Source organism: Xiphias gladius, chromosome 13, assembly GCF_016859285.1.
Source record: "Xiphias gladius isolate SHS-SW01 ecotype Sanya breed wild chromosome 13, ASM1685928v1, whole genome shotgun sequence".
In the NCBI taxonomy this organism is placed as follows: domain Eukaryota; kingdom Metazoa; phylum Chordata; class Actinopteri; order Istiophoriformes; family Xiphiidae; genus Xiphias; species Xiphias gladius.
In genome coordinates, this window is record NC_053412.1 from 12,103,554 (window position 1) to 12,115,643 (window position 12,090).

General features: G+C 40.0%; 1 protein-coding gene across 4 annotated transcripts in view; it reads right to left on the reverse strand.

Moving 5' to 3' along the window:
- LOC120798001 (collagen alpha-1(XXVIII) chain-like) overlaps nucleotides 1-12,090 on the reverse strand; it is a 42,468-nt gene that overhangs the window by 14,583 nt on the left and 15,795 nt on the right. For all 4 annotated transcript variants that reach the window (XM_040141876.1, XM_040141879.1, XM_040141878.1 and 1 more), the window contains 15 exons: nucleotides 11,316-11,369; nucleotides 11,138-11,182; nucleotides 10,875-10,901; nucleotides 10,367-10,411; nucleotides 10,021-10,065; nucleotides 9,282-9,335; nucleotides 7,952-8,020; nucleotides 7,776-7,844; nucleotides 6,569-6,637; nucleotides 3,256-3,324; nucleotides 2,266-2,334; nucleotides 609-677; nucleotides 356-424; nucleotides 173-244; nucleotides 16-84 (listed from right to left, as the gene is read on the reverse strand). In XM_040141876.1, coding sequence (XP_039997810.1) covers nucleotides 16-84; nucleotides 173-244; nucleotides 356-424; nucleotides 609-677; nucleotides 2,266-2,334; nucleotides 3,256-3,324; nucleotides 6,569-6,637; nucleotides 7,776-7,844; nucleotides 7,952-8,020; nucleotides 9,282-9,335; nucleotides 10,021-10,065; nucleotides 10,367-10,411; nucleotides 10,875-10,901; nucleotides 11,138-11,182; nucleotides 11,316-11,369 — 894 coding nt within the window. The remainder of the gene's footprint in view (nucleotides 1-15; nucleotides 85-172; nucleotides 245-355; nucleotides 425-608; nucleotides 678-2,265; nucleotides 2,335-3,255; nucleotides 3,325-6,568; nucleotides 6,638-7,775; nucleotides 7,845-7,951; nucleotides 8,021-9,281; nucleotides 9,336-10,020; nucleotides 10,066-10,366; nucleotides 10,412-10,874; nucleotides 10,902-11,137; nucleotides 11,183-11,315; nucleotides 11,370-12,090) is intronic.

Below are 12,090 nucleotides of genomic sequence, written 5' to 3' on the forward strand. Positions count from 1 at the left end.
TTTTTTTTTTTTTACCTTTTCACCCTGAGTGCCAATTCCAGGTGCCCCCTCTGGCCCCCTGATACCTGAAGCTCCTGGCTCACCCTAATGACACAAGCACATATGTATACACTGAATTGATTTTTGATTAATTTTACAGGCTTCATATTAGAGAAAACAATCTCTACACTACCTTCTGTCCAGGGGCTCCATCTTCACCTGGCAGCCCCGGCAAACCCGACATTCCCGGTGATCCTGGCTCACCCTGAGGTAAGATTCATAGACCTGTGTCAGTTTTTGGTTAGGAAACTTTTAACTCTACAAAAACAAAGTTGATTGCTGTTGATGTGGATTTCATCAAAGGGCTTTGACCTACCTTAGTTCCAGGTTCTCCAGCCCCTCTCTCCCCTGGGGCACCAACCTCGCCTGGCAACCCTTGATCTCCCTGTATGAGACAAGAAAACATTCTTATCATCCCGCCATTTTTAACAATTGGCACAGGGGAGTGGATAGGATTTTTGGGTCCCTTAAAGAATAATATTTTAAGGGGCCTCTCCAACTGTGGGCCATGATGGTGTTTATTCGACATTATCATTAAACTGAACAGCACTGTGAGTCTATGTACACACCTTGGGTCCAGGCATGCCCTCTCCTGTTGGGCCTCTGCTCCCTGGGGGCCCCCTTGGTCCTTCAATACCCTGCAAGGATAAATGGATGCAGTAACAATAACACTTCATTGTCCATTCTTCCACCGTTAGTTGAACATTTAGAGCTCTGTTTGTACATATCACTTTCTGCTTTAAACAAAATCAGGTTTGCATAAAACCAGAGCTTATTGGTTGTGCAGTGCAAGAGCACATGGTGCACACACCTGTCTCTCGCTGTTCCACACGTCAGAGAGCAGTGGACTGTAACCATTTTCTGACAATAATTAACTTGTGTTTTGATATCAGGGAAGTGATCTTTCGCTCAGCTGTCAGCAGGAAACAGTGTCCATTGAGTCTCCAGCTGTTGCTCCAATACACAAATACTAATGAAACTTATGCATCATGCTGGTTTAATTGTGATGGCCAGTCAGCCAGAGTGACCTTATATATAGGTTACATAATCTAATTTTTCTTTATTTTCATTATTTAGAACCCCCCATAGCTGGTGCCTCTTCCTAGTTCCTTTCTTCAATGGCAACAGCAACCATTTATACCTCAGTCTACAGCTATGCTAGTGGCTCTGTGAGGCTGCACATAGTGCATAGTGGTACTTTCAGCTAAATGACATCATCAGCATGCCAACATTTACTTTTAAATTTATTAATTAGTCACAAGCTTTTGTCCAAAGCAACATACGAATGAGGTACAAACCAAGCCAGATAGAGATAGAGCAGGATTGACAGATAGACAGAGAGAAAGATAGCATTAGGAGAGTAAATGATCTTGGAAGATGTAGGTCTTCAAGTGATTTTTGAGGACAGAAAGAGATTCTGCTGACCGAATCAAGTTTGGAAGCTTGTTCCACCACTGAGGAACCACACAGGAGAAGAGTTTGGATTGAGGTTTCCTGCCTCGTGGTGATGGTAGCACTAGTCATGTTCATTTGCAGATTATAGTGAATGAGAAGGCTCATACATGTGAATAAGGCAACTCTGTAGGTAAGTATTAGTAACTTGAACTTAAGGCGAGCCCCAAGAGGGAGCCATGGGAGAGTAATAAAAATTGGGGCGACATTAGCTGTCTTTGAGGCTGGTTAAAGACTCACAATGACAATGGCAATGGTGATGGTAGATGACAAGTTAAGGGATTACCAAAGTAATTACAGTTAATTTTGAGGGTTATCAGTATATACTTGTAACAAATTTCATGACATTCCATGCAGTAGTTGTAGAGATATTTCACTAAAAGCACAAATGTCAAATGTCAGTGCTAGTCAAGGGGTCAGGTTTAAAGTAGAGCATACCATTCTCAAATTCTTCATGGTTTGCCAAGCTTAGTTATTAATGTATGAACGAGTTGTACCAATTTAATATTGTTAAATTACATATTTACATATCGGGAGGAGGGTGTTGTGATTTTTTTCAAAGTCAAAGGGAAGGTCCAATGAAATTATTAATAACGTTGGGCTCTTGCCTTCTTAAAAGGTGAAACGTTAGACTGAGGCCCCTTCCCACCCCACAGTCCCTAAGAAAGACTGGAACAGCATGTACATTTAAGGAATTAAGAAATAACATGTAAAACTGCGATTTCATGGGAGCTTAATCCACTGTAGGAGTCACTTTATAAACAAAATACTTGCCTTTTCGCCCTGTATGCCTACTCCTGGGAGGCCAAGGGGCCCTGGAAGACCTGGAGGTCCAAAATCCCCCTACAGATTCAGGTAAGACTGGAGGTTAATGATGATAGCAGCATGTAAGTGTTGACAGTATGACAGTGCATCACACTCAAATGCCATCTGGGACATTTCATGATTTACTGCATGTGGAAAGCACCCACCTGTTAAGAATTCTTTGCCAAGATCCTGTGCTCAGTAATGAATATACACTGTTTATTGCATTACATGAGTACATTCATGCGGTAAAATCTTTATATACGCATAACTCAATGACATTTGCTTTTTTTATTAAATGTCTTTCCATCTGTCACATTCAGCCTTGAAATTATAAATGTATTATGTTAGTGCACAGAAAACCTTGTAGGCACTGGTCTGTCATTACCACATGAAAACATTGCAATCATCATGATGAATTTCACCACTCAGCTACAGTGAAACTGTCATCACAATCCTTGGCAAGAACTCCCAAGTGAAAATCTTCAAGTTTGAAAATACCCATATTTTCTTAGGGAGATGGTTCCATTCATTCCTAAATGTTAATGTCATATTGCAGTGACATAAGATGAATTATGTTACTTTAAAACACATTTTAACGTCTCCTAGTCATGTCCCTATCAATATCTGTGAACTAAAAGATTGCCAGATAGCTACAAAGATCTGCAAACACACCCTGAAAGAGAGGGAGAATACCTTTGTCTGACTGTGCCAGAGCAAAGCTAACTTTCCCACATTTAACAATCCAAACCAAGAAGCCTCGCTCCTCCTACACTACCCAGGCTTTAACATTGATTCATCTGTAGACTGTGACCTCCTATATAACACCACTCTTAATGCATTCACTGGTGACTCTGCCAACTATTGGCCCCTCTTCGTAACAGGACCCTAGTTTTATCTTCATGCCTGTGTGAAGGCTTTTCAGCCAAGTGTCTTATTTACAGCCTCTCTGTACTCTACCTTGTCTCCCTTGATTCCAGCGCCCGGCTGTCCTCTGGGCCCCCGTGGCCCGTCCAAGCCTCGTTCTCCCTGTGAGGACAGACAAAGAAGTTTTGTCTCTTGAAATAGCAGTTAAATGTATGAAAATAAGGACATGTAGGAGCATGCTAGCAGCTTGATTAAAAGTAGGAGGATTAGCAAAATTCTAAAAATTCATTTGAAAGGGAACATTAATGTCTTTACCAAGCTTCATGGCAATCCCATTATCTGTCGAGGCAATTCACTCAAAACCCCAAATTGAGAAAAGACCCGCAAGAGGATCAACACAGTCATTAGGATACTTCATCTGGGAACCATGAATGTTGGTTAAAAAAAAAAGTTATGTATAGATGCTGAGATATTTCACTGGATAAGTGAAAAAGTTGATCTGCTGATGGTGTTACTGATCTACATGGATGTCAGTAAGAATTTCATGTCAATCCATCCAGTTGTAGCTGAGATATTTCAATCTGTGGTAAGCTAATAATATTGGTCAGTCTATTATCAAACGTAAATGCAATTAATGATCAGTTTAAAAATGAACTTCAGTTCAGACTGTGCAGAAACCAAACTCATATTGTTAGAATGAGCTCAGATTACTGTCCCAGAAAACATGATGTTTCTATACCTACTGAGGAAAAAACCAATGTAAGTGTTTTCCATCCAGTTCAATTACGGTTTTATGCGACGGTCTGTCGCATTTTGCTACCAAAATCAGACTCGTGAAACACACGATTAGACTCAGTTTGGCTTCTTTTAAAGTGAGACTATGTAACTCTAAGCATGCGACAGCTATGCATCAAATACAGGATGATGGTATATGCTAAAACCTAGTGTAAGAGTAGCACAAATAGAGAAGAGTCATCAAGTCAGTGAACTGGTTTAGTGATTCAATTATGCAACATTATCCATATAATGGATTAAGCCTTTGGGCTTTTTTGTGTTTTCATCCTCTGTCATTTTTAATGTATGTAATGACTGCAGTACAGTGTTACAAGTGTCTTCAAACATATTCATTCATTCATTCATTCATTCATTCATCCATCTATTAAAGTTTGCTAACACTAGCTAACATAAGCCACCATAAACAACTGCTCATACCAGACCAAGTAAAGCTGTAGCAGCAAAACCGCTGAGTGTACTGAATCAGCAACTGTGCGTTTTATTTCTTATGAATTCAACTTTTTATTTGTAAGTGGAAGAATGTGTTATTCATTATTTTAAAAGTTACATGGTCTCACTGAGTGTGTGGTTTGTACTATGTTAGGTACTCAGTGTGTGTACCTGGGCCAAAAAGCCTGAGGCATATTCATATTTGCATGATAGTTTCTGTAAAGAGGGAGAAAGAGTGGGTGTGCTTTTAACCCATTCTCACTTGTTTACTGACCAATTTATGAGTAAAAAAACATAGCTGACAAAAATATGATTCAAAGAAAGGTATTCTATGTGTCTTAAAATATGTCTGGAGGGGATCTATAAGCATAAAAAAAACAGAAAAAAGCGGGAACAGAAATAAAGTGAGGGATTAGACCGGTAATCCAAGTTGACAGTAAGTACAATAAAAAGTGCAGCATAATGTGTGGATGGGTATGACTCTGCAGAGAAGTTGCATTTGCTTTGAGATAATTTCCCTGTCTTCCAACGTCATCCACGGTCAACAGAAATACAGTGTCAGATACATGAGCACATTTACTAGCATATTAATGCTGCATTTGCATGTCAGCTTCAGAAAGTAAAGCTTTTTTGTCAAAACTCTGATCCCTTGCTTTGGCCCTCAAGCAGAGGTGCTAATAATGTGGAAAAAAGGGTAATATTGCTGCTGAGCTCCTGTGATTTGGAGCTTGTCGAGACACGTCATGTGAAGAACGTTGCTTTAGAACAAGAACGCCATCTGCAAGTCCACGATCAGATCTCCTGTGGAGGAAAAAACGAGCACCCCCAAGGCCAGGCTTTAAGGGGGGGGGGGTTACACCTCCATCTGTTCAAGGTTGAAAACTAGCTGTTATCATCTCAAAGGAAAGTTACAAAATGAGAAACTGGAGGAAGGTCTGGGGAAGTGGAAAAAGTAAGAATTTAACCTCAATTGTAGTTCCTGTAGCTTCTGATGTAAATCTACTCAGTTAATATGGTAACAAAGACAAAAATTGTTTGAATTTGTCCTTACCTGAGGACATTCCACTGAATTCATCACGCTTAATTTAACTGTCTGCGTTTATCAAAACAACAAAGGGGTCTGGGTCTGATTTTACACCTACAATCTGAAAGGAAGCACTCACATTTTACAAAGCAAAATTTCCACTGTTAATGTCAGCTTCTGCAAATACAATGACATAGAGCTCATCAGTGTTGATGTTGTTCAGTTATGGAGCCGATACGGCTTGCCCACGTGATAATCTGTGTTTGCACTGTAAACCCACTCACAAAAACGTTTGTACATTTTTCAGGATATTTAGATTTTTCACATATTATTCATTAATCGAACTGTTTGATAATTCTTTATATAACTTAACTCCTTACTTGATGGTCTAAGTGTTGTTTCAGAACCTTCTCCACACTACAAGGCATGACATTTGGGTGGGAAAAAAATGTATCCTACTTTTTCTTTTTGACTAAAAATTGCGCATTTTGAAGAGGTTTAGTCTAATAACATTGGATCAGCCATTACACCCACCATGTGTAATTTTTGAATTGTAGAATGGAAAGAGCTCCTCAGTTTCCAGTCTCATCTCTGGAAGCTCTGCTCATGTGCACCTGTGTGGATGTGTATCCATATGCGGGAGAGAGACAATATGTGTGTGTTTGTGTAAGCGTGTGTCTGTACATACTGAGAAGACACAGACGCAGGAACAGAGTCATTCTTTCCTCTTTCTCTGAGTCACTCAATCTGTCATGTCTCAAGGTGTCCTGGCTATTTTCCTATATTATCGCTGCATCTTCTACTCAGTGCCGGCCTGTTCTCATTTCCTCTAGTGGGGACGATCGATGGACTGGATCATACCATGAGGTAATGAGACCCATACTGTACTTTTTTATGTGAATTTATGGAACTTCTGTGTTGTGTTATCATCTTTTGTAACCGTACACGTTGTCAGTTTCCTGTCATTACGTCCTGGAATCTGGAGCTCAGACTGGGCCTTCGTGCAGCTCAGTGGGTAGATGGGTGAAGTGAAGATGAATGCATGAAAATGGGGTCAAGAGGTTTTAAAGCTTTTAATGGGCTTCAGTGCATGAGCCTCCCAGGAAAAACTGTGGGCCCCATGAGGCTGAGACATAAAAGACATGAACACTAACTCACCTTTGGTCCAGGGAGACCTTCTCCTATCAGTCCTCTCTCTCCTTGGACTCCCTGTGGCCCTTGAGGCCCCTGAGTAAAACAAAATGATGTAAATGACCACTGGGGGAACATAAAAAATGACCATTTTAAATAACTGACTTGACCAAACCTCTCCCCTGAACAGTGACTGTCCAGTCAGAGCTTTGCAACTGTACCTCAACACCGCAGGCCTGTCAAGCTTTGGATTTTTGTCCAAACAGAGATTTATTAAAGGTCCTAAAAAACTCAATCAAAATTTGTCAAATATCTCAATCGGAATCCAAATGTATTTTGTTATTTCACACTTGAGACTGCTTTATTTGTGGTTTTGTCCTTGCTTGACGTACTGGTTTGAAGAAGGTTGGCCTCAACCGGAAGTAAGCGAATCAGGATTCAGCAACATTTGAATCACGGTGTTCTAATATTTGCTTATGGGGCTGGCACTGTCAGTCAAATTTTATCAAACCACACCCAAACAGTCTCTGTGAGTGCTGAACTCTTACCAAAACTAACTAATTTTATTTTGTGTTTATTTTTTCCCACCTTGATTTTATTTTTGTTGCTTATTTAATGTATATTTACTGAATATACATTGATATTTAATGTTAAACAGACTTTGAAACCAAGTTTTCAGGGGCTTTAAGATTAATACACAAAACTGAAAGAGAGGGGAGTGTCTTTTTTATTAGGTTTTCCAAAACCAAAAACACAAGAGCAAAAGCATAAGAAATGAATTGAACAGCATGTTTTGTTGCTCTAATGGAAGCCACAAATGTTAATCCAGTTAATTGGCTTACAACCTACAGGAGAAATCTGACCAAGCTTTACTTCCAAAGCCAAGGAGAATTTCTTATTATGTTATTTTGTGTTATGTTTGCTGAAATCCACTGGGAAGTCCTCATCCTCCAACTTTTTTTTCATGTAGAAGTGAAACATAATAAAATTATAACAATAAAGCATAAATCTAACCTCTTAAAGTATGTTTTTCATAGTTAGCATCCATACAAAAATAACATTTTTATACACTTTCACATACTATATCACAAAGGCTAACTAGCTTCACACTGCAGCACAACAACAATGCTACTCCTGTGTCTTCTACATGGATCATCAACTTATGAGGATGCTGACTTTTTGCCTGGGACATGTAGCATTAGCCTAGAATCTTGTGTGCTGGTTCCTTACTCACCGGTGGTCCGGGCTCGCCAAATCCCAGAGGACCGGGGGGCCCTGGTTGCCCTTGATAACCAACATCGCCCTGTGGAGTGCGAGAGAGTGTGATGAGTGCAAAAACAGTGACACACAGGTGGATAATTACGTTTTTTATGACTTCATTTTCCAAAACCATAAGGCGGCAGACGTCACCTTGGGTCCTGGAAGGCCGATCCCTGTTTCCCCTTGGATTCCAGGTGGCCCAGGAAGTCCCCTTTCCCCCTATAAAAAGATAGGTAGGGACAGACATGTGCAAGTACACAGACACACATGCATAAACAGCTGCACACATACAGTAGCTTTGTTAATGTGATTCTTCGCCTCATTTTTACATGATTGGAAAACAGTGGAGCTCCTCAGGTTCTTCTAGATTCTCCCACTCCACACTCACATATACGTTCACAAGCTGCTTCTCCTTTCTCTAATAGTCAGCTCTCTTTAAAGGGGGTTTAGACATGTACTACGGGGTTCCTTCATTCCTTCAGTCAAGACTTTATTGGTAAAGAATGTAATTATTCACCCAGAAGCTGTAAATCACGGCCATGGTGTGCAGCAGGAGGGCACACAAGAAGCGCGAAGAGGGTGTGGAATTGTTAGTAGGTGCATACCGGCACCTTTTTTTCCTTTCCCTTGCCCTTTCAGGCAGGTTGGGACAATGTTTAAAGCCAGACATTAGTCTGCCATTCAGGTGATATAGGATGACAGCCAGACAATCAACATGAACATTCTTCCAAAATAATTAAGGAGGGAACACTTGGTGGGGAGTGTGGGTTCATGGCAGAATTGGCAGCTATAACACGGGAGAGGGGTCTTAAATAGTAGGAACAGACGACTAGGCTGACAACGTAATAACAGATGAGGTACTACAGAAGGGTTTCAAATGTTCCACTGGTGATGGATCATAACTCACAAATAAGTGTTCAAATGTTTGGTCACCCAATCGGTTCATAGGGCTATTTGACATTTGTGGTGTTATTTATGCCCATGATAAATTGATTTAATCTAAACGCATTTTAAATGTCAACTTCGTGAGCGTAATGTTATTCTGAGAAAAATTCACCACGAACAGAGGGAACAATTTTTTATGTCACATGTACTCCCCCACTTTATATTCTTCCACACGCAGCAGCGCATTTCATTATTCACCTCTGCCACGCCACAGGTACCAGGATTATTCATTATCTTTGTGCTGATGAATCAGTTGACATGGACACCCCTTTTCGCACAGCTGTGAAAGAGACTTAATTCAAACCAGATCAAACCTTTGATCAATGCATTTGGACGGGAGAAAGGGACAGGACAGTCTTTGGCACAAAGTGAACTCACTCCCATACATATAAAAAGGAAAGACCAGTCACAGGAGAAAGTTTGATTTGCATCTTTCTCAGTTATCTATTGTACCTAAACACCTCCTTGATTTCAGAGGTTTGGTTCATACCTATCACACACTGATTTCAAAAGCATCAAACAGAGGAATACTTACTTTTTTGCCCATCGCACCTTCAGGCCCGATATCACCAAGTGGACCAGGCAAACCCTGAATTGTGAAGAAGTGTGTGAATGTTATACACTGGGTAATGCAAAGTAGGAGAGTAAGTCTTTCAAGTTAAAACAACTGATTGTTTACTAAACCCCACCCCCACAGCATGGCTGTCCAATCATAGTTTAGTAACCATAACTAGGCACAGTGGGCCTATCAGTCTTTGGATTTTTTGCATGCTGCGGCGATGTGTATGGAGCTGTAGGAAATGGTACCTCAGTATTTAAAGACTTTATATTATCACTTCCAAACCAAAAACACAGCAGCAAAAGTGTGGGAATGGATTTAACTGTTTTTGTCTGCTCTAACATGAGCCGCTGTCTTTAGCATGTCTGACTGACAAGTGGACTACCCGCGGTAATAACCCAAAGTTACTCCAAAGCAAAGAGCAAATTTTGTGGGGTTACAGGTTACGTTGGGAAGATCTCCATTCAGGGCTGGACCATCCAGTTTAGGCTGACGTTATCGGCTACCCAAGAAAGCGTTACATTTTCCAGACTCATCAGTTAGTTCTCATCCTCAAAGCCTTTTCTCTTGTAAGAGTGAAAATGAGTGAAAGAATTTCATTTGGTAAATCTGCCATCGTTATTGTAAACTGAATATGTGCCATGCTAGAATGGCAAAGGGGGGCACTTAGCAAACGGTCCATTGGATTTGATGATAAAAGGATGGTAGATTTCACCTGAAGTCCACGATTTCCTCTCGGGCCAATGGTACCTTCAGGACCCTGGAAAAGAGTAGGAATTGCTTAAAATTCATAGTCCATGATGATCACAAACAGTTCTTCCATCTGAAATTGGTCCTGTTAGGTTTAATGATAGTTTGCTAAATCAAAAAATAGATTAAAAGGATGTGGACAGTTAACTTTAGTCAGTGATTACCATAAAGCAACACTTCATAAATTTATATCTCACTCAGATTAAAAGTGAGATCTGGCAGACATCGATGAAACAATGACAATAAAACTGAAACAGAAAATTATACCTGAACTTGGTTTCAAGATCTTACAATATTAAAGGGCAACATACTCTGTCTCCCTTAATTCCGGGTGTGCCACACTCCCCTCTCTCCCCCTGTAAGATAAACAAAAAACAGTTAACTGAGATCCTTTTATGAGGGACGCTGTCATGCATTTATCATGAGCCTGCCAATTTGGTTGTGCCTTTTGCACACCTATGACACAGATTGCAATTTCCAAACCTGTATCTTGCTTTAGCGGGTTTTAATATCCCAGCCCGCAGCTGGATAGCCAAGACTAATGACACGGGATTTATGCAATCAATAAAATTTTGGGTTAAATTCCTTCAAAAGAAAAGTAACTAGAGATACTTGCAGATAAGCTTCACATTGAACAGAGATGAAAAAAGGAGAACAAGTTTTTTCTGTGTATGCTTCCTTTCATAGCACCGTACATCTGGAAAATATAATTCTCCAGTTTCTCTCACTGCTGCAGATTTCCCACAAGCGTGGGAACCTTATACTCTGACAAACCATATAAGAATATTGAGTGACTTTGCAGTAGAATCCATACAATACCTTCTCTCCTTTATATCCTGGTTTTCCCTGTGTGTACAAAACAGTCTTGTTAATAAAGGAGGAGACATATAACAACCAAAACACTGCCACACAGACCGCAGAACAAGAGTTGTCTCTTTTTCTTTTACAGCAGTGACTTGAGTGGAAGATGAAACTAATTGGGTAGGTTTTTATTTTTGTTCTTGTTTTTATTCCGTAGTTGTACTTGTATCTTGACAACTAGTCAACTTATATCTTAATTTGATTTAAGACCCTCATCTCACCTCTGCTCCTTCTCGTCCTGGAAGTCCACTGAGCCCACTTTCACCCTATGAAAAAGAAGGATTCTAGGTTTATCAGGAGAGGTAACCCAACTTGTTAGCAAGTACCAGCAATATCTTTATCTGGTAGCGGATTTGAATTATGCAGTTATGCAACTGGTGTTTAATAAGCAGGCATCACCTTCTGTCCTTTTTGACCAGGACTTCCATCCTCTCCAGGTCGGCCCTTCTTACCCTGTAGAGAAAATTATGCATGAAACATTAGGTAGAAAAGAGAGAAAGCAGGAGCACTTAAGAATCATGTGTCATTATCTTTTGCAACAGTGTGCCTTCTTCAGAGTTTAAAGAAAAAAGCATCAGCATAATCGGTCGAGGCAGACAGTTGCTCACCTGGAGCCCGGTTCATGTTGGGTTTCTCTCTATAATATTGTAAAGTCTTGACCTTACTCGGTAAAGTGCCTTGAGATGATGTATATAATGATTTGGCGCTATATAAATAAAAGTGAATTGAATCGAAAAAGTAATTTAATTATATCATATGAAAATCCGAAACATACATAATATGAGTAAAGTAATATCATAAAGTAAACCCTCCCTTACCCTAATTATAACTAGGCTAGAAAAGCTAATGCAGGGTCAAAAAAGCAGTTAAGTACTTAAATTCTAAAAATTATGTCACCATATCTAGTCTAAGTAGATAACTTAAACATCTTGTTTGAAACTGGTAACAAGAAATGACAAGAAACTACACTGATACCATATCTCAAGGGAATGGTTCAACATTTATTTGCTGTCTTGCCGGGAAATACGTGAGAAGATTGATACCACTCTTAAGTATGAGGCTGGAGACAGACGATGATTAGCTTACCTTAGGTTAGCTTAGCTTAGATTAGTATGAAGACTGGAAACAGGGGGAAAGAGCTTGCCTGGCTTTGTAAAAAGTAAAAAAAATAAAA